The sequence below is a fragment of the Diplodia corticola genome (genome assembly GCF_001883845.1).
Source record: "Diplodia corticola strain CBS 112549 chromosome Unknown scaffold96, whole genome shotgun sequence".
NCBI classification, from domain to species: domain Eukaryota; kingdom Fungi; phylum Ascomycota; class Dothideomycetes; order Botryosphaeriales; family Botryosphaeriaceae; genus Diplodia; species Diplodia corticola.
Genome location: NW_017971575.1, coordinates 42,246 through 65,816, shown reverse-complemented (window position 1 = coordinate 65,816; position 23,571 = coordinate 42,246). Strand labels below are relative to the sequence as shown.

General features: G+C 59.2%; 8 protein-coding genes across 8 annotated transcripts; 5 read left to right on the top strand and 3 right to left on the bottom strand.

Moving 5' to 3' along the window:
• Positions 1–286: 286 nt before the first annotated feature.
• Positions 287–574, top strand: BKCO1_9600022 (dopa-dioxygenase; the record flags this gene model as incomplete). Its single annotated transcript, XM_020280029.1, has 1 exon — positions 287–574. The coding sequence occupies one exon, from the start codon at positions 287–289 to the stop codon at positions 572–574; it is 288 nt and encodes a 95-aa protein (XP_020125311.1).
• A 319-nt stretch (positions 575–893) lies between these two features.
• On the bottom strand, positions 894–3,331 carry BKCO1_9600021 (system protein b; the record flags this gene model as incomplete). The annotated part of the gene is made up of 3 exons (XM_020280028.1): positions 894–1,190; positions 1,271–2,844; positions 3,310–3,331. 3 exons carry the CDS (start codon positions 3,329–3,331, stop codon positions 894–896), a joined length of 1,893 nt encoding a protein of 630 aa, XP_020125315.1.
• Positions 3,332–4,149: 818 nt separating this feature from the next.
• Positions 4,150–6,263, top strand: BKCO1_9600020 (wsc3p; the record flags this gene model as incomplete). The annotated part of the gene is made up of 2 exons (XM_020280027.1): positions 4,150–4,236; positions 4,293–6,263. The coding sequence occupies 2 exons, from the start codon at positions 4,150–4,152 to the stop codon at positions 6,261–6,263; spliced, it is 2,058 nt and encodes a 685-aa protein (XP_020125312.1).
• Positions 6,264–7,698: 1,435 nt separating this feature from the next.
• Positions 7,699–9,352, bottom strand: BKCO1_9600019 (ap endonuclease 1; the record flags this gene model as incomplete). Its single annotated transcript, XM_020280025.1, has 2 exons — positions 7,699–8,770; positions 8,820–9,352. 2 exons carry the CDS (start codon positions 9,350–9,352, stop codon positions 7,699–7,701), a joined length of 1,605 nt encoding a protein of 534 aa, XP_020125313.1.
• A 340-nt stretch (positions 9,353–9,692) lies between these two features.
• BKCO1_9600018 (dimethyladenosine transferase dimethyltransferase) lies at positions 9,693–10,890 on the top strand (the record flags this gene model as incomplete). Its single annotated transcript, XM_020280024.1, has 2 exons — positions 9,693–9,878; positions 9,937–10,890. 2 exons carry the CDS (start codon positions 9,693–9,695, stop codon positions 10,888–10,890), a joined length of 1,140 nt encoding a protein of 379 aa, XP_020125314.1.
• Positions 10,891–12,412: 1,522 nt separating this feature from the next.
• Positions 12,413–15,714, top strand: BKCO1_9600017 (uncharacterized protein; the record flags this gene model as incomplete). Its single annotated transcript, XM_020280023.1, has 2 exons — positions 12,413–15,630; positions 15,687–15,714. 2 exons carry the CDS (start codon positions 12,413–12,415, stop codon positions 15,712–15,714), a joined length of 3,246 nt encoding a protein of 1,081 aa, XP_020125298.1.
• A 2,571-nt stretch (positions 15,715–18,285) lies between these two features.
• On the top strand, positions 18,286–21,442 carry BKCO1_9600016 (beta-galactosidase b; the record flags this gene model as incomplete). The annotated part of the gene is made up of 2 exons (XM_020280022.1): positions 18,286–19,068; positions 19,121–21,442. The coding sequence occupies 2 exons, from the start codon at positions 18,286–18,288 to the stop codon at positions 21,440–21,442; spliced, it is 3,105 nt and encodes a 1,034-aa protein (XP_020125299.1).
• A 585-nt stretch (positions 21,443–22,027) lies between these two features.
• Positions 22,028–23,182, bottom strand: BKCO1_9600015 (nacht and ankyrin domain protein; the record flags this gene model as incomplete). Its single annotated transcript, XM_020280021.1, has 1 exon — positions 22,028–23,182. One exon carries the CDS (start codon positions 23,180–23,182, stop codon positions 22,028–22,030), a length of 1,155 nt encoding a protein of 384 aa, XP_020125300.1.
• Between the last annotated feature and the right edge of the window lie 389 nt (positions 23,183–23,571).

The following is a 23,571-nucleotide window of genomic DNA, read 5'->3' as shown; positions in this document are numbered from 1 at the left end:
TCCCCTTCCATCCGATCTAACCACCCCCCACCCCCGCAGCGACCTCGCCCCCGACGGCAAATCCTTCCTCAACCCACCCGGCCGGCCCTCCCCCGCCTACACCACCTTCCCCGCGCCCATCAGCAACGGCCCCCGCGGCGGCTTCGACGTGCACATCTACTTCCTCCAAACCGACGCGTCCCAACACGCCTACGCCACCGCGCTGCACGAGCGCGTGCGCCGCGAGTTCCCCGAACTGCGCATCTACCGCGTGTGGGACCGGCCGATCGGGCCGCACGTGACGGCCATGTTCGAAGTCAACTTGTTCACGCCCGAGCAGTTTGGCGCGTTTGTCCCGTGGCTGGTGCTCAATCGGGGCCCGCTGTCGGCGCTGGTGCATCCGAATACCGGGGATGATGTGAGGGATCATTCGCAGAGGGCGACGTGGTTGGGGGAGCCGCTGCCGGTGAATCTGGCGCCGTTGAGGAGGATGGTGGAGGCGAAGAGGAGGGAGGAGGAGGAGGAGAAGGGGAGGGAGAAGGGGAGGGAGAAGGAGAAGGGGCAGGAGAGGGAGCAGGAGCAGGCGAAGGTGTGATTGGGATGGGGGGAGTGAGGAAGGTGGATGGCTTGGGGTAATGGGAGAAGGAGCATACTAGCTCGGCTCTTGAACACTTTTCGTATTTTGAGAAGTTTTGACGGGGAGATGAGCTGACAATCTATTTTGATCGAGAAGGAAGTTATCAACCATATAGGCGAATACCACATGAAAGAAACTCAACCGCCTGAGCGAACTTCACGGGTTGGTGTTTTTACGATGATCTCTACCGCTTAATCCCTATATATGGGGTTGAGGAGCGTTTGAGACTCAATTGGCCGCACACTCGTACTGAACTCGGTCCACGAATTTTCCTGAATCACGCATCTTTCATGACGACGTCCTCGCCTTCCTTGACCCCGTTTGTCTTTTCTGGCTCCTCCTGCGGACGGGCCAACCATCCGAAGAGCATCCACAAACCCCTCGTAGCCTCGATGCGGTCTTCCGTATGGAAAAGATCATACCAGCGCGTGCGCCGGAGTACCGGTCGACACCAATTCTCATCGGCCGGAAGCGGAGATGGCAGCTCGCCCGTCTCAATCCATGAAATGTACGCCGGATGGACACGCAAATGGAGCAGGGCTATGTGCGTGTTTACCGAGGACACGGTAAAGACCTGCAACAAGGTTAACGATCCAGCTCACTCGCAAAGCTCTCCCTTCAGCCGTTTCGAGGCCAAAGCGAGCAGATACTCACATCATCCCATTCCGAGCTCCTGTCCTTCCCAATGGCCTCATACTCCACCTTCGGATCCCAGTACCCAGCCCCAGGCTTGAGCTCCGCCCAGACCTCAGCCGCCGTCTTCTTCCTCGCCGGCCTCCTGCTGCTGCGGATGGGCCTCTCTTCCTTCTCAGGCTTGGGCGCGGCGCCCTCGCCGCTGTCTTCCCCGCGCGCCTCGCCGACCTCGCCGCCCTTGCCGCCTCCCCATCTCGGAACAGCCGTCCACCACTTCCCCGCACCAGGCTTCGTCTCGGTGCGGCCTTCGCGCGCCCGCTCCTGCGCAATATGCAGCAGCGAGCCGACCTCACGCATGACATCCAGCAGAGCTTCTTGCTGACCGTCACCACCACCACCACCACCGCCAAAGTCGACGTAGTCGGCGACGCGCAGCCCGGCGGCGGGCCCGTGGACGAAGTTCTGGCGCGCCTTCAAGCGGTCGGTGCTGCTGCGCCAGACGGCGGCGGTGACGCGCACGGGCACGCGCAGGTTGCGCATCTGCAGCGCGGGCGGCCGGCGGTGCGGCGCGATGTTCATCCCGAAGCACCACGCCACCGGCTCGACGAAGGAGCGCACCGTGTCGATGCGGTAGCCGTCCGGCATGCCGCTGCCCGTGCCGATGCGGAGGCCCTTGTACATGCCGGCGGGCTTGTTGTTGTTACTAGCGGCGCTGTTGCCGTTGGGCACTCTGGGCGGGTTGGTGACGTCGAGCTTGGCCGGCGTGGGGGCGGGACGTTGGGCCAGGTTGATGGGTTGGCTCTGGTCGGAGGCGGCGGCGGCGGCGGTGCCGCTGCTGGGAGCCGTTTCGGCCGAGGTGGTTGGTGCGGTTTTGGCTTTCTTGCGGGCTACGGACTCGTCTATGTGGGTAGCCTCGAGCCGCGTAGCTTCCTCGGATTCGACAACGTCTGACGTCTTCCTGTCCTCGGCGGTCTCGGACGCGTCGGCGGCGTCCGTCTGCTTGGGCTGGTCTTCGGGCTTGGGAGGGATGTACTCGTCCAAGCTCGTATCCCAGTAGTACGCCATGTTGTCGAGGCCCTCCCAGAACTTCCGGTAGTGGGCCAGACGCGGCGGTTTCTTTTCCTTGTCGTGCGAAATGCGCGTCAGGACGGAGAAGGCATCGTGGTTGTCGAGCACCAGCTCCTTGAGGCGGATGGCGAAATCCTCCCGGCCAGGGAACGGCCTGCCATTGCTCAAGAGGCGTTTTGGGCCTTCTCCCTGCTGCGCCGGGGCCTGGACAGGGGCTCCATCGGCGGGGAGTTCAGTCCATTCCTGCGGAACCGCGTACGAGGCCACCCCGGGAAGGACGGACAGCAAGTCCCCAATGCTGGTCTCGGGTTCCAGGGAGACGTTCAGGCCGAGGAACTGGTCAATGGTGATATCAGAGGGCTTCTTGATCCGTGCAAACTGCTGCAACAAGGCAGGAGGATCGCCGTCCTTCGTCCATGCTGCGGGCTTGCGGACTGGGGGCTGAAAGTTTGGAAACTTCACGGGCGTGGGCAGCTCCGGTGGGGGCCGCTCCTTGGTCGAATCGTGTCTCCCAGCCAGGAGAGAGCCTACTACGTGTTACTACCAAGCTCCAAAACTCCGCGGTCTCGATCAGGAAAGAAGAGCGCGTCACGTCTAGTAGCGAAGCAGCGTGAGACGCAAAGAGATGAGTCGAATTCCAGCAATTGGCGGCAATGAGTGGTCGGGGAGCACAGAATGGGCGTCGCCTTGAAACCGCCAGAGGTAACTACGGCAGCGCCGGCGAGTCAGGGCATGGGGGGCATGGGGGCAGCAGGCAGGATGCGGGCTGGAGCGGGCTGGAGTGACGGAGTGACGGCATGGGGCAGGAACGGGGTAGACGGACGTCAGAGAGCGGTGGTGGATGGTGGTTGCGGAGGTGGAGGGGCGTCGCACGTTGCTCGCGCGGTTGAGCGTGGTGTGGCAGCCGTGGACGGGTGGCGCTTGGTGCCAGGATGCGGCCAACCGGCAGCGGCGGCGGCGGCGGCGGGATCAAAAGAAAGCACTGGACTTACTGCTTCCGCCGAATGCAAACATGCTGGAGCGTTGGTTAAGGACTTGGAGGTTTCATGCGAAACGAAGCCCACATTGCCGCGACGGATGCGAGGAGATGCGGCGTAGCTGGACAGCACGACGTTGCGCACTGTCGGCTGATTATCCGGATGGGTCATCGCTGCGGCGCGTCGCAGGTGGGTCGCCCGGCCAAAAGAGGCACCTGGCACAGCCGAGCATCAGACCTGGACTCGCTGCCAGTCTGCCACTAGCCAGGCACCGCTGCAGTTTGGCCCACGCCAATCACGCCCAGAGAAGCCGCACCAGCACCCACCAGCACCCACCCAAACCCGCACCCCGCCGGCCCGCCGCCGCAGCCGAACGCTGCAGGCCACTCGCGACGCCCGCGCGCCGGCCGCGACCCGCGCGGCAGCCGTGCAGCTCCTCAAACACCACAGCGAGCCTGTCTGGATTACGCGCCCGAGCTTGCGCGCAGGCCGCATGGCCTCATGACCGCCACCGATCGGCCGCCCGTTGCGGCGCATCTGAGACGACGAGCGTCCGCGCGGCGGCTGCGACCAGGGCGGTTGCCCGAACGGGCACGCGATGAAACGTCGCAAGCTTCACCTCCCCTTCGCAACCGCCCGCCACCTCCCGCCCGTGCAGCCGTTTCTGCTGATCGCGCACTGGCTCTGCCCGTTGTGTTTGTGCCCCAGCCCGCCCGCCGCTATATCCAGTCGCAGCCCCGACCACCATTTTGCCAACTTTTCCTCGCCGCCGTTGCGGCTGCCCCGAACTATCAACTGCCTTGCATGCCGCGAGACCCGCGACGTTGACGTTGAGCGTCGACGCGCATCGTATGCATGGCTGAGCCGCCGAGCACCATCACCACCGTCAACGGGCGCCGGTGCACCCGCGTCCGCCGCACCTCGACCCTGCTGGCTGGCAATGTATGTGCTCACTTCTCCGCTTGTGTGCCGCCCTGGACACTGCTGACCTGCTGCAGACGCAGACCTTGACCTCCCCTGCCACCTCGACCGCCGCCGCGCCAGGTACGCAGACCACGGCCGCGCCAGCGACGACGGTCCCTCCGCTGTCGTCGACCGAGGCCGCTTCTCCCGTCCCAGCACCCGCTGCCCCTTCGTCATCTGCACCGACCCAACCAGACGCGTCTCAGAGCCTCTCCTCTGAGCCGCTCACGTCCGGGTCTGCCCAAACTTCATCCGTCTCTGCTGGGCCTTCTCAGCCTTCTTCATCCAGTTCGCCGAGGTTTGCCGTGGCCACGACGGCGACTGGGCCCGTTGCTTTTACTTCTGATGCTTCTTCCTCGCTCGCAAGTTCTACTACTTTGAACGCTCTTCCTTCTAGCACTATACCCGTCACCACCACCGCACAGAGCGGAAGTTCTGACACTTTGACTGCAGTCGTCTCAGTCGTCTCTTCATCTACTTTTATTGCTTCGCAGCCAACTTCCGATTCTGTTTCTTCATCTATAGCCGGCGGGTCCAAAGGCTCCGGATCCACGTCAGACGACGGCCATTCGTCAAGTCACCACACCCACCATGGTCTTTCCCCTGGTGCTATTGCCGGCATCGTCCTTGGCGTCGTTTTCGGCATTGTCGCTATTGTCGCTTTGATTCTGTTCTGTCTCAAGAGGAGGAAGGAGAGGAGAGGGGAACTGAATGAAAAGAGTGTAGGAGAAGGGGGCTTGGCTGGGGCTCAAGCGGCGCCACGATCAGGTCTCGCGGCCAAATGGGCGGCCCTCACGGCAGGGCTTGCCGCCACGGCGGGGCTGAAGCCGTCTGGTACGGATGGTGTCTCTAGAAGGACACCAGAATCACCTGCGTTTGAACCCGTCGCACGGTATTCGTACAGCTCTGCGGGCTCTGCGGGCTCTACGCGTCATTTGCGCTCTACGAGTGCTCCGGCAAGCCCACCTGCGAACCGTTTGGCGGCGTTCAAGCAAAGGTTCCAAAAACCACGGAACATTGTCGCAGAAAGAAGAGGCCGTGCAGTGTCCACCGACAGTATTCCGTCGTTCTATTCTCCCACACCGCCTGTGCTGGAAGACCTTCCCGAGTCCCTCAATCCCTTCAGAGATCCAGTCCCCCTATCATATCACGTCACCAACCCGGACGCGGAAACCCTTTCCCCCAGGATTCAAACGCCAAAGACGCTGATGCTCGGCGGTAATCCAAACGAACAACAAGGCCTCTTGACACCAGGCTTAGCAAACTGGCGCCAGCCAACTCCACAGTTCGGTTTCCCAACAAATGGAGGACCGGAGAACCCATTCCTGGACCCAAGACAGCGAACTTCTGCTGCACGGAGAAGCAGTCTTCCCTATCCGCCCCTGGCCAGAGTTGCCGCTCATGCCCGCACGCAGAGTGGCAGCGCAAAGGCTTTGTCACAAGCGCGCTCATCTTGGTATTCCGAAGACTCAGGATACGTTTCACCAAACCACCCTTCGGCACACGTTCCGCCTCTTCGCCCTCCCAGAAGCAATCCGTTCGTGGACAATCATGCCGTTGAGCTGTCTGTTGACGCACCATCGGAGAAAGATTCCGCAAGCATCTACATCCTTCCATCCTCGCGAGGAAACAGTGTAGACTCTGGTAGGAGTCCGCATGGTCCTATTCCGCTTCCAAGCTCCAGGACATCCCTCTATCGCTCTTCTTGGCTCAGCCCAGCGATCTCCTCCAATCCGAGTGGACGTAATAGTGGAGCAAGTGGAGACTACAGCAGACGGAGGACAGCAGCGAGCCGTGAAACGCGAGGCAAGAGTGACCCATTCGACCTTGACCGGCCTGAAGTGCTGGCTATAACATCCAACTATGACCTTGGGAAAACTCCCGACTTGTCACGACATAGCAATGGATCTGAATGGTGGAAAGAGATTATCGATGAGGGTACTGGAAGCGGCAGCGACTTCGACCACCCCAGCAATCGTGCTTATCCCTACGGGTTGGCACCTTGAGTATTACGCTAATCAGCCGCTCTCGATGGCGGCAGGCAGAGAAGACATATAACGGCCTGAAGTATACATCAATTAGTGTTTTGTGTTAGCATTTGGTATTAGAACCTGGACCTACTGCATTGCATGCGGGTTGGGAAAAATGGGAACATAGCTGCGCCATGTTGCAACGAATCTTCTTCTCTATTTCCCTGTATTTCTTTTTGACACAACCACTTTTCAGCGTCCTGGGGGTCTATTGTATGATTTGTTCGACAGTATAGCGTCTTCCGATGAGCCATTCCGGTAGCATGTATAGAGAGGAAATGAGATCAAACGTAGTCAAGAGGAGGATGACGGCGCAGTCACGATCAAGCAGCGTTATGGAAAGATACCAATTTGACTTCCGCTCTTGCCTACAAGAGCGACGACATCATCTTCTCTTCTCTTCCCAAATCATGCATCTACATCAAATATGGCTAACGAAACAGAGCTGCTGGTACCGACAACCTTGGCAACGCTCACACAGCAACCACCACCAGAAGAATGTCGCCTGGATCTTCCAGATCGACTAGGACGTAAATATCACACCATGCTCTCTTCTTCTCCAGATCCGACGCACAAGTGACGCACGCACATCAATCATCCCCGACCCTCAGCAACGGGTCCCCTTCTTTGCGGGTCCAGCAAAGCCCGCAACCTAGGCTGGATGTACATTACATACGAGTAGTGCGCGCCCATGCGCATAACAACAACGCCCATCACGATCACCGCTGATAGTCTCCCCCACTTCTCAAATCAGCCCTATCGCTCACTGCTGTACGTGCCGGCTCGTTCGGCTCCCGCTCGCGTATATATAGCGTACATGCTATAATATAACTACATATATATCTATGCCGATCACACCCCCGTAAAGACCTTTGACTCTGGCACGCGCGGATCACCTGTTCGACGTTCGTCATGCATGCGAGAGAGAGCACGGGACGCACCCGAAGACTTCCGACGAGGGGGGATCCCTGACGGGTGTTACATCGCCGTACGTAGCGGTACCGTCGCAGTGGTGATGTGCGTACATACCTATGTGTGTGGGTGTGGGTGGAGTTGGTGATGAGCGGAGCCGCCTGCGACGGCGTGAGATAAGGTTAGGCAAAGGCTGTGTGTGTTAGAGAATACGTGCGTGCGGGGCTCGGGCTCGTCAGACAATACTCGTGCGGTTGTTTTTCATGGCTAGCGCCTTGGTCTTTGAAGGGAGGAATTGCCGTTGTTGGATTGATGATTTTATTTTGTGCCTGCTGAGATCCGTCCACGGCTTTTGTACCTCGGCAGAATGGTACCGCCGTAGAGTAGTACCGCCGCAGAAGAGTGTATAACTACTGCCGCAGAATGTTATTTCCCTAGGAAATGTTGAACGCCTTCAAAGTAGACCCGCTCTTGGAGACGCCGTTAGCACAAAGGTGATTCAAGACGACTCCTCACCGCCGTCCTCTCCCACGCTCCCTTCGTTTTTCCCCTTCTTCGGTTTCGCCTTCGCGAACATGTCCTTCACAGCCGCCGCACCCTTCTTCTTCGTCGTCGTCGTCGTCTTCGTCTTCGTCTTCGCACTCTTCTTCTCTCCCCTCCGATCAACCTGGTCCTGCACCCTCTCCCTCTCGCCCCTCCCACGCTCCTGCAGCTCCGCATCCAGCCGCTGAAACTCCTCGCCCTCGACATCCATCCCCACCAAGCTTTCCAGCAGCTTGATCTCCCGCGCCCACACGCCCTTGTCCTCGACCGTCTTCTTCGGATCCGCCGGGTCCGGGCCATCGATGGGCGTCTCGAGCACCATGGGCAGGCCCTGCAGACGCGGATCGTTCATGACGTTGTGGAACGCGCGCAGGCCGAGGAAGCCGGTGCCGATGTTGGCGTGCAGGTCGCGGCCGGAGCCGAGCGGGGCCTTGGAGTCGTTGACGTGCAGGGCCTTGAGGTAGGCGAGGCCGACGACGCGGTCGAACTCGCTCATGACGCCCGCGAAGGCGGCGGGCGTGCGGAGGTCGTGGCCCGCGGCGAAGACGTGGCAGGTGTCGAGGCAGACGCCGACGCGCGACTTGTCGGCGACGAGGGCGATGACGGCGGCGAGCTCGTCGAAGGTGCCGCCGATGGTGTTGCCGGAGGGGACGGCCATGGTTTCGAGGAGGGTGAGGACGGCGCCGCTGGAGGGGTCCTGGTGCGAGCGGTTGAGTTGGGAGGCGAGTTGGTGGAGGGCGGCTTCGCGGGTCGAGCTGGCGGCGTTGCCTGGGTGGAAGTTGTAGAGCTGGATGCCGAGTTGGTTGCAGCGGGAGAGGTCGTCGGCGAAGGAGTCGTAGGCTTGTTGCGCGCGGTCGGGGTCCGTGTGTGCGAGGTTTACGAGGTAAGAGCCGTGGGGGACGATGTGCTTGTTGCTCTCGAACTTGTGGTGGTTGCATTGCTGCTTGAACATGGTGATGGCCTCGGATGTAATTGGCGGGTTTGCCCACTTGCGTTGTGACTTGAGGAATAATGCGAAGGCATTGCCGCTGCAGCACTGTCAGACGAGCCGGTTCCTTGCTCTTACGAATGACTTACCCGACGTGCACCGAGTTTGTCACTGCGTTCTGGACGCCTCCTGCTGCGCTGACATGCGCTCCGACGAACAGTTTTGACCCCACGGTCCTTGCTGCCAGTGGCAACATCTCGGCCTCTTTCTCTTCCTTGGTCTTCCGCTTGCGTGTGGTCTTTTTGGCAGCGGCACCGTCTTCCTCGTCCTGTTCTTCTCCCTTGACTTCCTCCTCAGCTTCAGCCTCGGCTTTGACTTTGACAGCTCTCTTGGTAGGTGATTTTTTGCGGTTCTGGGATGCAGAGCCTTTTTTTGGTGTAGTCTGAGTGACTTCCTCTTCCTGCTCTTCTTCGCTTTCTTCGGCGTAGCTCGGCCGGGGTCCTCGCGTAGCTCTCTTCGCACGTTTTGCGGAGGAACTGATAGGCTCGGAATCTCGCTTTCGGCCTCTAGGCTTCTTTGTCGATGGCTCAGCCTTCCCAGCCAACGTCGCTGTTGTGGTGTCCAAAGATGTGAGGTCTGCTTCAGTCTGTGGAAGAGATGGTTCAGAGGATGAACCCGCCATGGATAAGGTGAGAAGCCTAATGGCACACAAGATTGTGAGAATCAATGTCAAGTGAGGTCGCAGCAGTAGCACGAGCAAACGTTGAAAAGTCCCCGGGTTTAGAAACAAGATGAGGTTCGGACGGGAAAGACGCGGAGTAGACGCGTCATGCAAGGGCCAATCAGATTATAAGCTGAGCGCGTCGGCCGCAGTGTTGCCGAACCGCCGTTATCGATAAGCGGACCCTCTCGATTTTGAGCAAAAATGTCGGCGACCCTTTGCGCCGTCGCCAGCCCAGCACCTTGCGACCGCGAAACAGCTCCCCGCGCAGGATTCTGCAGGCTTGTGTCCAGCCCTCAAAATGCCGAAAGCCGCGAAGAACAAGAAAAACTCCGCACCGGGGAGCGGCCCCTACGCCGCCGCCGCCGCCAAGTCGAAGGCCGCCCACTCCATCTTCAAATTCAACACCGACCTCGGCCAGCATATTCTGAAGAACCCCGGTGTCGCGCAAGCGATTGTGGACAAGGCAGACCTCAAGCAGAGCGATGTATGTCTGAGTGCTAACCCTGTAACCTGCACCACTGACAACGCGTCCGTGAACCCAGGTCGTCCTCGAAGTCGGTCCCGGTACCGGTAACCTGACGGTCAAGATTCTGGAGAAGGCAAAGAAGGTCATCGCTGTGGAGATGGACCCGCGCATGGCGGCCGAAGTCACAAAGCGCGTGCAGGGCACGCCGGCGCAGAAGCGGCTGGAGGTGATTCTGGGCGACGTGATCAAGACGGAGCTGCCGTACTTCGACGTCTGCATCTCGAACACGCCCTACCAGATCTCGTCGCCACTGACGTTCAAGCTGCTCGCGACGCAGCCCTCGCCGCGCACCCTGATTCTCATGTTCCAGCGCGAATTCGCCATGCGCCTGCTCGCCAAGCCGGGGGACAAGCTGTACAGCAGGATCAGCGTCAACTGCCAGATGTGGGCAAAGGTCGATCACATCCTGAAGGTCGGCAAGAACAACTTCAACCCCCCGCCCCAGGTCGAGTCGTCGGTCGTCCGCATCGTGCCGAAGAACCCGCGCCCGCAGATCAGCTACGACGAGTGGGACGGGCTGCTGCGCATCTGCTTCGTCAGGAAGAACAAGACAATGAGGTCGAGCTTCTTCGGGACGTCCAGCGTCATGGATATGCTCGAGGCCAACTACAGGACTTTCTGCGCCCAGCATGATATTCCGCTGGACGACAGCCCGCTGGACCCCAACGACACTGCTATGGAGGTCGAGGAGCAAGAGGAGGAATGGAACGGCATTGATGAGGATATGGACATCGAGGAGGAGGACATTCCTGCCTTTTTCAAGGAGCAGGCGGCCGAGAAGGCAAAGTTGAAGAAGAACGCCACGCCAAGGAAGAAGAAGGGCAAGGTGTCCGAGTTGGTGCGTGAGAAGGTTCGCAAGGTGCTCGAAGACGAAACCGAGCTTGCGGAGAAGAGATCAAGGATGTGTGAGGAGGGCGATTTCCTGAAGTTGCTGTATGCTTTCAACAAAGAAGGCATTCACTTCAGCTAATTGGGACATCGCTACGGCATTTGTTGTACATGCGATTTGCGAGCATATATGGCGTTAAAGGGAGGCTCAGGTGGGGAAAATGGCGTTACTTGACTGGCAAGTAGATACCTTTTTCGTTACGCAATTTGAATGCATTTTATCTAAAGTACAACAGGCCTTTAGCACCGCTGTTTGCGTCACAAAAGATGGCGGAACCTGCTGCATTTCCGGGTTGAAGCTCCGGAGGGCTATGGACCTTGCAATCGAACATGCTTCGTGGAGAAATGTCTCGCTATCTGCCAGCAGGCACAAAGTACTAGCAGCTGCCTACTTGAGAGACATGAACCAAAAGGCCAAATATGGTGAGACAGCGTCCGGCAGACGGCAGAACAATGGATCAGATTTAGGCAGCAACGATGGCTCACATGTATCTATTGATCGTCGTGGTGTCTTTCTCCAATAAGGACTTCTGGCGCTGCTCGTCGGCGTGTGACGAGGCGGCCTCGCGGGGCAGTGGCTTAAAAGGGTGGTTGTATCAGCGAAGAGTCATCGCCTGGATAGTCGTCGGTATTTCGGCGTGTAGAGCTCACTTCCAGAACAGGAAATCGGCAGTGTCGCGTCCATGTTTGGCACAGGTGGGTAGGTGTCTGGTCCGCTCGACGTGGAAACGGGCGTGACATGCAGCCGGCGGTGTGGAGGCAGGCCATGGCTTTGAGGAGAGAATGGATCACTACTCACGCATGCGCGACTTTTGTCCAAGCGGCAGCTGCGTGTAGCCGGCTGGCGACAGGCCATTGGCTGGGGTTGACAGGGGCGGTGGAAGAGCTGCATGCCGGCGGATAACCTTGCTTGCGACAGATCATCTACACCCCGTACCATTCGACTCACCCCTGGGGAAGGCCCAGCAGGTTTCGCCTTTTCTTCAGCGCGGGCGGCCTCCCGAAAAGCAAAGCAGACGGTTCATGTTGCAATTAGGGCGAAATGACGGCGGGCAACGGGCAGATGAAACGGGCTGCAGCGCCCAGGCCCCGGGCTGGCAGGCGGGCGGCCGTCCCCACGATCCGGTGCCACCACGCCAGCCAATGACGGGCGTGCAGCGGGCCCAGGCGACGGGGATTGTGGGCGGGATGGCAGATGGAGCCTCAGAGACGAGGCCGCCGTTGCGATCCGTGAGCTCTCACCCTCGTGCTCCGCGCCCATAAACTCTTATCGACCCTCTGCCCTCCACGCCCGCGTCCCGCCGTCCCAGCCTTCGCTCACCGCGCCCGCCCCCCTCCCCCATCATCCTGCACTCTTTGCTCGCCCGCGACGCCGCTCGGCGCCGCCACCACCCGTCGCTACTTTTCGCGTCCGTGTCGAGATTTGTAGCTTTTTACGCAGACCCACGAGTACGTCGTAGAAGTCCTCCGCGCGCCATTGCGACCCGCATCGCACCATTCGCGCCAGGCTAACACGTCCGCCTCATAAGTCCGCGGGGCCTCGCGCCATGCATCAATGTTAAGGACTGCACTCCTCCAAGCTTGGGATGCATCTGTAGCTGCCCATGGCGGCGTCCGCCCAAGCTCCGCGAGCTCCGACTCCTCTACGAGCCAGGCAGCCGCGCCCTCCCTCGCTCCCACACTCGCCCTCTTCGCACGACAAGACGCTGCCATTCGGCTCGTGCAACTCCCGCGACCACACCAACTTCGGCCTCAATGCCCCGACCTGCGCCTGCAAGCGCTTCTGGAGGGACCCTCACCGCCCCGAGGATGGTGGTGGTGATGGAGACGTCGAGTACCCATGGTGCATCTGCGGCCACCACGCCTGCTTCCACGACGCCCCCGACACCGCTGCCTCCCGCTCGCACCACCAGTCCATTCGCCCCACGCCGCATTCCCCCGTAGACCTCGTCCAGGTCAGCAATGGCTGGTACGTCGATCGTACCCGGCTCGACCTCACAACCCACGACATACAACATACCCCCAGGAGGAGGGGCCAATTCACACGCAGTCTTTCCGGCGACACCACCGCCGAGGATGGAGAACTCGCGGTGGCCCGCACAAGACCGGCCAATGCTACATCCGGCCTGAGTCGCAATGACAACTCAGATCTCCACATTTCTGGTTTCCCAAGCGTCCCGTCCATCTGCTATCCGACCCCCAGACGTGCCGTGCACTCCGGCGCCGATACCAACCGCCCTGTGGATTACCAACCTCCGCAACAGCCTCCGAGGTTCGACCTGGAGATGCAATCAACCACCGAACGTCCTGATCAAACGCGCAGGGCGGAGACGGATGCTCTGAAAGAATGGCACAAGACACTGGAACGCGCGAGAGGACAATCTCAGCTGGCCTCTACCGTCCGATATTCGACAGATGGGGAGAGCGACCGTCCTCGCAATAGCCCGAGTCGAGCTTTCCTCGACCACGTCCTGCAGTCGCGCCGCGCTGCAGCTCAGGCGGAAGCTCCATCCACTGCCGTGAAGAGAGAAGACCCTACGCAGAATGCCATGGACCTAGCTACGTCTAGTATTGTCGACACTCAAGATGTCCAAACCTATGACCAACATCTGCACGAAACGACCTCCTTGATCGACAATGTTGTTCGGGGGATCGCGTCTGTGGAGAACGCCAGTTTGGGTCCTGAAGAAAACGAACTTGCCCTTTCTCCAACCCAGCCGAACACATCGCAACGCAGTTCGAGACATGCAGGCGACAGAACACCCGATGCTCGGGCTGACTCTGTTGCTGCCGTTCCGATGAGCGTGCCGTGGGCCCTTCGCAAACTTGCACCTCAGTTGCTCAGTTTGAAAAGGCATCTCGCGGCACAGCCTAATATTTCCACGACGATTCAAAACATGTCTGACCGCCTCTGGATGTTAGAAAATGCATCCTTTCAACACGTTCCGGCTGAAGAGATCTGTGACAAGTTCGACCTGATGGATGGCCGACTTCTCGAGGTCGAGCAACGTCTGATCGATCTTGATCGGCCGCAGGAGGACTCACAGACATCCATGGTTCGGCGCGATGCTACTGAAGATAAATCGTTTTACGGCGAATGTTCTGAGAGCCTCGCCAAAATCGAGCACCGTCTTCAAGACCTCGAGTGTTCAGTGCCATCCACCTCGTATCCCTGGGAAATCGAGGTTGTGCTGTTACCCTGGGGACGAGACCTTCATGGCATCTGGTTTACCAAGTCAGAGTTGTCGGCGAAGTCTCAGAGGTCCCGTTCCAACCGTGGCTCTTCGATTTCTCCGCCCCGGATCAAAGGCACCGAACATGGTCGGACCTCTCATCATCACCAGAATCACCATGATGGCTTGGAATACGAAAAACTTTTCCCAAAAGCATGCGGACCGCGAAACAAAGTGTGGCACCGTCTCAAAAGCAGGGGTTTCGTCAAGAATGTAGTAATTACGGAACCAGGAGCCCGTCACATCTTAACCACCATTGATGAGGCCTTTGGTGAGAGTATTTTGGAAGTTGCTGGAGATTCCTCTCATATTGAGGATGATGAGCTGTACCCTGGCGGCCTAACAGCCCCTGTTATTCCACTTCGAAAGGTCCAGAAAGACATGCAACTCCGGTTCCTGCCCGCCTCGGAGATGATAAGCCCAACGCTGTGGAACGCCGAGTTCCTTGCTTGCGACGTCATTCACCATGTTCGCGGGAAGAAGCGCCTCTACGTCACCGGAAGCTGCGCCTACATCCAGCCGGACGCTGAGGAGTGTGGTTCCACATGGCAAGACATCAAAGATCTGCCACGTGTTGACATGTATTCATCTGCTGATGAGGACGCCCAGGCTCCCGAGTCGGGCTACGAAGGGGACTGGTGGGACTGGCATCCGAGCTTGGATCCCCCGCTTGAGACAGTCTCGTCGTGCAACACTCCCAATAATTCTGGTTCGGCCAACTCATCTTTCGACTCTGCAACATCTCTACCATTGCGCCATCCTACAAACGAGCTTCCAGACCCCACGCCCATTTGGGAGTTTTCAGACCAAGAAAGGTCGAGTAGCCCTCAAACGGATGCCGCTCCGCGATCACCTCGTCCCTTCAACCGCACAATGCCGGCGCCAACGACCCAAGTACAAATCACGAAGCTCGCCTCCAAGCGACGAGCCGGGAGCTCATTTGATGAAGTTCCGCCACCCTATCCATCAAAGGAAGCAAAAGAACCAGATTGGATCGCAGAAGACTACAGGAAAAAACGGCGCCGCCATACAAGCCGGTCCAGCGGTAGCGCTGGCGACTCGGCCGGCGGCGATGCAAGAGACGGGCTTCTGCCCACACCCCGCCACTCAATTGAACCCACGCCCCGTGTCAGTTACCTTGGATCCCAGGGCAGCCTGAGGTTTCCGGTCGACTCGCCGCCCGCGGGCGTGTCAGGGAATCAAGCCCAATGTTCTGCCAAGGCCAGAAATCCCTACGGCTCGCCGTGCAGCGGCCCGGTGGGCATCTCGAACGAGCCTCCGTCGTATACTGACCGGCAGTGTCATGACACGGAGCCGGATGATTTCGAGGACGAGAGCCACTCGGACGGCGACAATGACAAGGATGGGACCTGTGACGACGACGACAACAACAACAACAATAGCATGGTGCGATACGACGGAAAAGAAAGATTGAAAGGTGAGAAACGCCCGACCAAAGGGATGGACGGCGACGACGAGATGACGGACGAGTGGCAGGGCTGCATCTCGGAGGTGAGCCAGGTCGACTGCGTCCAGCGCCCTGACTCCCCTTCAGTCAAGCGGGAGAGGGACAGTCCGACACGGAACCCGTATGTGTGCTCTCAACCCCCTCTATATCATAACCTCTTGCTAACTCGACGCGTAGATGGATCAATAGTGTGCCAAGCCAGTAGCAGGATGCATGAGCTGTGCAGCAAAAAACCTTTCTTTGGTTCTGGAACGCTGCTTAGCCGGGGCGTTTTCCGCGTTTATACCCCCCACTTCTTCCCACATATGGGTCCAGCGCGGATGCTGTTGAGAATCTGTATTATGTTGATGTTTGTTGGCGAAAATTCGTAAGCTTGCAAACTACTTACTCCCTGGCGTTTCTTGGCTGTTTTGTCTTTCCTGCTCTTATTGGGGACAGCTTTCTCTCCAATCTTCCTGGCGTTCTCCTCGTATATCCTTGAATTTCTCTTCTCTTTTTCGTTTAGCGAGCGTGCCGTGGACGTCATCTCGACCCATCTGTACAGTACATATATGGTTCGCGGCGGATTGTCTTTTGTTCCTCGCTTTCCTTCTTCTTGTTTTAGTTCTACTTTGTAGACGTTTGTGGTGGTCTCGCTCCGGATTGTAAATGAGAGAAGATGGAGGTCGGACGGAGAGGCATGCATGCGGCGGCGGTGAAAATGAAAGGCAAGGGATAGATGCAGTGGTCGGATGAGGTTATGGGGACAGAACTCTCCACACAGATTTGCATGGGCGCTTTTGTTTGTTCCTTTCTTTTTCCCGTCCCGTGCATTGTATAGTAGGCAGGACCAGACTCCCTAGGAAGTAGATGGGCAAGGGCAGGTGGGAGGGGAGGGGTTTGTGCAGAATCTACCACTCCTTTTAGAAGCTGGTGATGTTGCGAGTATTTGTGGATGAGGCGGGAAGCGATGATGTCTGTAATGCCCCCGCCAGGTTACATGTCAGCTTCCCAACCGTCCCAAACCGGAAGCCGCAACAAGCCGACCAAAACGCCATGCATGGATGCGACGATTGCGCCGCACAGTCAAGCCCGCCATTGCACATGCATCACAGTTATTGCCCTATGTGGGTTATTGCCTCGATGGAGTTGCTTCCAGGGTGCTCGTTTGCGGTAGTGTTGGAGTCGATATACAACATCGAGGTATATGGCACGTGACTCTATCGGAGCGGATTCCGCCTCCGCCCTGGCTCCGCTTTACTCGCAGTATTAGAGGCACAGGTTGATTCACAGCGACTCTTCCGGGAACTGATCGCTCGACTTGCAGTACTGTCGCACGAGTATGAAGGAATCACCCTCTGAACACACCATGGCTTCGGAATACCGACCGCTTCGACCGGCGCCACCCCAACCCACCGGGCACTACCACAACTCGGGCCATGCGGCAGCGAACGGCGCCAGTAAATGCCGTAAAAGACTGATCAACGCGGCGTGTGACGCATGCAGAAGACGAAAAACAAAGGTACATACATACATGCATGCGCGGCATCATCAGTATATCATGACAACAACAACAACGACACCAACACAAAGCCCGATCCAGGAACGCCAGCTGACATCAGAGCCCGCGTGCGTGGCTCTCCGCACTCGACACAGTGCGACGGACACCGGCCGACGTGCGGCCAGTGCCGCGCGCGCCAGACCGACTGCGCCTTCGACACGGCCGACCCGACGCAGACGCGCGCGCAGGCGGCCAAGCTGCGCGCCGACCGCCTCGCCTCCGACCTCAGCGACGCCACGCGCATCCTCAACCACCTGCGCTCCGCGTCCGACGCGCAGGCCGCCCTCGTGCTGGCCCGCCTGCGGGCGAAGGAGCCGGCGGCCTCGATTGCTACTTCCTCCGCGTCGTCGTCGGCGACCCGCGCGCGCCGCCCGGCGCTACTGCTGGCGTGCAGAGCGGGTTTGATGATGATGATGATGATGATGATTCGCATGATCATGATGAGACTTCGTTCGCTCATGGCGGCGCTGGTGCGGGGGATCCGCCGGACAATAATGATTACATCTGGCAGCTCTGACAGAAAATACACTGCACCTCGGGCGCGTAGGTACGACTACCGCATCTGATGACTAATTCGGTTAGCTTTCTTGGTTTTCTTGAGAGGTGTGGGCACTGTTCATCAAAATCGTGTCGTGACATGTCTTTTTTGCTGTTTTTCCCGGCCAAGTCGTCGTCGACGGGCGGCCTATTCCTGGTTCGGGGTGCTCCGGCACAAGCGAGACGCAATGACCTGCCAGTCAATCGGTGGGCGTAGCGAGGTCAAGCTGGGGGAGATCAGACAGCTCTCCGGGTAGGGTCCCAGAAGCCGGGGTCGTGGGTACCTGCATTAGGCCTGGATGCATGATCCTGGCTCGCAGCTTGTCATCCGCTGTTGTCGAGCGGGCAGAAACACGGTTGGCCTGCCGATTGATTCTTTGGTGGAAAAATGCAATGCAGATGGCTGCGCTGCCCCGCATTCACGGACCTCCGCTATGCTGCTTCGAGCTCCGCTTCTCCGCAGCCTGTACGCTGGTGCCGTCGCTTAGAGGCCATTCATCTGCTCTCCGCCCAGCCAAGCCATCCATCCACCATGAGCCCCGTCCTCAAACCAGGATCTTATACGAGTCCGCCCATGCCACTTTAACCGACCGAGGGCGGCCCAGCACGATGCAGCTCTCGGCGCGCAGTATATATGAACGAGGCCATGCCATGGCTGCTCACTGACACTTTGAGCGGGAAAGCATCCACAACTCCAAGATGCTGCGCCTGCGACACTTGCTCGCCCTGAGCTCCGCTCTGCTGCCTCTGGCCGCCACCGCCCAGGAATGGCCGGTCCAGGACAGCGGATACACCGACGCAGTCCAATGGGACCACTACAGCTTCATCGTCAACGGCAAGCGCGTCTACCTCTTCGGCGGCGAGATGCATCCCTTCCGCCTGCCCGTGCCCGAGCTGTGGCAGGACATTGTGCAGAAGACCAAGGCCCTGGGCTTCAACACCTTCTCCTTCTACACCAACTGGTTCTTCCACAACCCCCACCCCAACCAGACCGACTTTGAAACCGCCGCCCACGACATCAGCCGCCTGCTCGAGTACGCCAAGGACGCCGGTCTTTTCGTCGCCGTGCGCCCCGGCCCCTACGTCAACGCTGAGCTGAACGCCGGCGGTTTCCCCCTGTGGGTCACTACCGGCGCCTACGGAGAGCTGCGCGACGACAATGCCACCTACGAGGCTGCCTGGACCCCGTATCAGGACGGCATCGCCAAGGTCGTCGCCCCCTACCAGATCCACAAGAACGGCACCGTCATCAGCTACCAGCTCGAGAACGAGTACGGCGAGCAGTGGCTCGACTCGGCCACCAAGACGCCCAACCAGCCCGCCATCAACTACATGGAGGAGCTCAATGCCAACGCTCGCCGAAACGGCATCGAGGTGCCCACCACCCACAACAGCCCCAACCTGCAGGATTTCTCGTGGTCGAAAGACCAGGACACGGTCGGTGCCGGCGGCAACGTGAACGTCTTGGGGCTGGACAACTACGTGAGTATTGGCCCATTCGCGTTCCCGGCAGGCGAAACTGACATGCGGACAGCCCCTTTGCTGGTCTTGTGATCAGTCCGAGTGCACCGGCGTCTCCAACGACTACAACCTCGTCGAGTACTACAGCTGGTTCCAGAACAACACGCCGCACCAGCCGTCGCTGATGCCCGAGTTCCAGGGCGGGCGCTACAACCCGCTCGACGGCGACGCGGGGCAGTGCCTGGAGCCCATGGGTCCCGAGTTCCGCAACCTGTTCTACCGCCACAACATCGACCAGAAGGTGACGGCCCAGATCCTCTACACGCTCTTCGGCGGCACCAACTGGGGCTGGATGGCCGCTCCTTTCATCGGCACCAGCTACGACTACGCAGCCCCCATCGCCGAGGACCGCTCCCTGAGGGACAGCTGGTACGAGACGAAGAGCTTGGCCCTGTTTACCAGGGTTGCTGAAGACCTCCGCGAGGCGGACCGCGTGGGCAACAGCACCGCCTACACCACCAACGACGAGGTCACCGCCACCGAGCTCCGCAACAAGGCCACGGGTGGCGCCTTCTACATCGCCCGGCACGCCGATTCCGTCACAGGCAAGCCCGTGTCGTTCAAGCTGCACGTAGACACGTCCATCGGCAGCCTGACCATCCCGCAGAAGGCGGCCGAGATTGAGCTCAACGCCCGCGAGGCCAAGATCGTGCCCACCGACTTCCGCTTCTCCGGCCAGAAGCTGCTCTACTCGACCGCCGAGGTTTTCACCTACGTCGAGCTGGACGGGAAGCCCACCGTCGCCCTTTGGGTGCCGGGCGGCGAGGGCGGAGAGTTCCTCCTCGAGGGCGCGGCCAACATGTCGGCAAAGGCAGTGCCCGCCGACGCCGTCAGCTTCCACCAGAGCCAGCACGGCCTGATCGTCAGCTTCGCCAACCAGACGGGCACCACCGTCGTCGACACGGACAAGGCCCGCTTCGTCATCCTGGACCGCACCGACGCCTGGAAGACCTTCGCCCCGGTGCTCACCCCCGACCCCCACGCCCCCGTCAACGAGACCATCCTCGTGCAGGGCCCGCATCTCGTCCGCACCGCCGCCATCTCCGGCGACACCCTCATCCTCACCGGCGACACCAGCTCCGACACGACCCTCGACGTCTTCGCCCCTGCCGCGGTCAAGACCGTGACCTGGAACGGCGAACCCCTCTCCACCACCCCCACCGCGCACGGCAGCCTCTCCGCCAGCCTCCCCGGGCCCCTCGCCGTCACCCTCCCGCCGCTCTCCAACCTGACCTGGCGCTCCGCCCCCTCCCTCCCCGAAATCGCACCCAACTACACCCTCTCGCCCGCCGTCTGGAAGCCCGCCAACGCCACGACTACGCCCTCGCAATACACCTCCGCCACGACGCCCTACCTCTACATCGACGCCCTCGGCTTCCACGTCGGCCACCACCTCTACCGCGCCACCTTCGCCGGCTCCCCCGCCCTCACCGGCCTCTTCCTCGCCCTCCAAGGCGGCACCGGCTTCGGCTGGTCCGCCTACCTCAACGGCCGCTTCCTCCACGCCGAGCCCGGCTCCTCCCCCGCCGCCCTCGAAGCCACAAACGCCACCATCCCTTTTCCCGCCAACTCCTCCGCCCTCCTCCCCGGCACCGACAACGTCCTCGTCGTCCTCATGGACAACTCCGGCCACGAGCAGCGCGCCGAGGCCCTCGAGGTCCGCGGCATCACGAACGCCACGCTCCTCTCCTCGTCTTCGTCTTCCGCCCCTGCAGCCTTTTCATCCTGGCACGTCGCCGGCACCGCCGCCTCCGCCGACGCCACCACTACCCTCCTCGACCCCGTCCGCGGGCCCTACAACGAGGGCGGCCTCCACGGCGAGCGCGCCGGCTGGCACCTCCCCGGCTTCGACGACTCGGCCTGGTCCATCGCTTCTCCCACCTCCGGCAGCAGCAGCGGCGCCGTACTCCGCGCTGGTGGCGGTAGTACCACCGCCGAGTCAGACGTCACCTTCCACCGCGCCACCGTCGCGGCGCTGGACATCCCGCGCGCCCACGACGGCACGGTGCATTTCTCGCTCGGCGTGCCGGAAGGTGGGAGCGAGGATGTCAGGGCGTTGTTGTTCGTCAACGGGTACCAGTTCGGTCGGTACAGGCCCGGGGTCAGCACGGCGACGGACTTTCCCGTCCCGCCGGGGGTGTTGGATTTTTCGGCGGGCGGGGAGAATACGCTCGTCGTGGCGGTGTGGGCGGTGGGCGGGAGGGAGGTGGGGGTTGAGATTGGGTGGAGGGTCGAGGGGGTGGTGAGGGGCGGGTTGGGGGTGGGGTTTGAGAGTGGGGGTGAGGGGGGGTATTTGAGGCCCGGGTGGGGGGTGGAGAGGGGGGTGTTTGCTTAGGTGGATGCGGGGGGTGGATGGATGCGGGGAGGGGAGGGGAGTGGAGGGGAGGCTGTGTGGAGCGGGTGGTTTTGGGACTGGAGTCTGGATAACGGAGATTACCTATCGCAGCAGGTCTCGGCAGTCGTTTGTGAATACAAAATGCAGCATTATTATTTACTTGGAGTTAATGGACAGATTAACCGTACTCTTTTTTGTGGTATATATTGCTGTCCAACATACGTTCATACGACGCTCGGAAACTTGACCACGAAAAGCAAGGGTAGATGGCTGATCAGTCGAGTCCGCAATATGGCCAGCAAGATTGCTTGGAGTCAGTCGGTCGGAGATAGGCTTCACGTCTGGATCTGGAGACTGGCGGTTTGGTAGTGTTTGGCCGTGTCAGAAGCATGAGTTGGTGCGATGTCGGCCCGCATATCACGGGGGGTTGGTTAGTAATTCTACAAATTTGAGGTGTTCTCTCTACTACATAGGGGAAAGGTGTAAATAGTCTTCGTTTGGAGGATTGATGGCTACCCGCTCTGGTGCCTGGTCAAGAAGAAATCGATGACATTGATACATGCATATTCTGAAGCATATTCCGGACTAAGCCCTTTCAAGATCCCCCCTCTCAAGACCGGGAACATTCACTCCGGTCGGCGGTATCTTGCTCAAGAATCCCTTCGTGTAGACAGCTGCCACCGTCGCAGCGTACAATTGCCAGCGTTCGTCTACATGTGAATCGAAGTAATCGCTGATCCCTCGAATCACAATGCAAGGAAAATGGTTCATGAGCCCAGCAGCTTCTCTTTCAAAACAAAAAACCCCAAGCTCTTTTCTTAGACGATCTTTATAGGGTGCGTGATTTCCAGAAGCGATGAGTCCATAATGGACGACCGGTCCATTCTGAGAACGTTCCTCTCTGGGCACTACTTTTGCCTGATCACAGCTTTCGCAGGTTTTCTTGCCTTGGGGATGATCATAACCGGGCTGATAGAGCTTGTCGTGTGAGGCATCGCACTTGAGTGCTTCAGCTTGGTTGGCTCCCCGCCGCCGATAGTCTTCAAGGGGCTGCGGAAGGTCGCCGGATTTGTTGAAGACGAGCTCGGATTCCATCGCCGAGACGGCGGTTAAAAGCACCGGGGGCGGTCTGTTGAGCATGCCAGTACGCTCGAAGCCCCGAGGGGTGTCTTTTCCGAGGTCGACTTGTATCACACCGCCTTTAGTCATTAGCCAAGCACGACTGGGTAGACTCAAGTCGGCCTTACCGTATATTCCCTGTGGCTTGCTCACTACGACGTCTCCAAGCCGAATATCGTCGGCATCGTTGTTCTCACTTGGCAGCCCACTTGCAATGCCAACCATCAAGCCGAAACGAAGGTTGGGGAATGTTCTCATCATGTGAGATGCAACCATGGCGGCGGAACTGGTATCATTCTTTCCAGCAGGAAGGCAGGCAAGTGCGACGTTATGACCGTGGATTTTCCCAAAAACATATATGTTTGGGTCTTCGGCTATCGCTTTGGGAGGAGCTGGGTGCACTTCGTCTAGCATCTCCTTGGCCGCAGCACTGTCTATCGGAAACGCAGAAATCCAACCGACTGTATAATCCTCGAACGTAAGGTTTTTGCTGTAAGCCAGTGGGGTCGCCGTAAGCTCTTGTGTTTGCGGTATGTTTTCTGATGCGAGACCTCGTTCGTTGGCTTCTAGCACATCAGGACTGTTGCTCGGAGATTGCACTTTGTTGCCTTTTAAGATCATTTTCGTCGGATTGGACGTCATCTTAGAGTTTCCAAACTCAAGCGGCGGAGGAGGGTCGTCGAATAACAGGAAACTTGGTATTGGAGCGGCAAGGAATCTCTATGCACTGAAAGTCAGTAAAGCATTGCCAAATAAGTTACATTTGTCTTATCTCGACGAACCGAGCAAAAAGAATAAAGATCTTTAGTACAGTGATACAACGTGCTAATGACAAGCGGTACGAAGTTGAGTACATCGAGGAAGTCAGTTCGAGTAGGTGTACGAGCTAATATATCTCTCGACAAACCACACAACATTATCCAGCTATTCTAGATGTGCAAAGCCGCCTCCTCGACACCTCGATTAGCAGCATGATTCTGATTGGCTGCAACGCCATTCTAGGCGCTTAT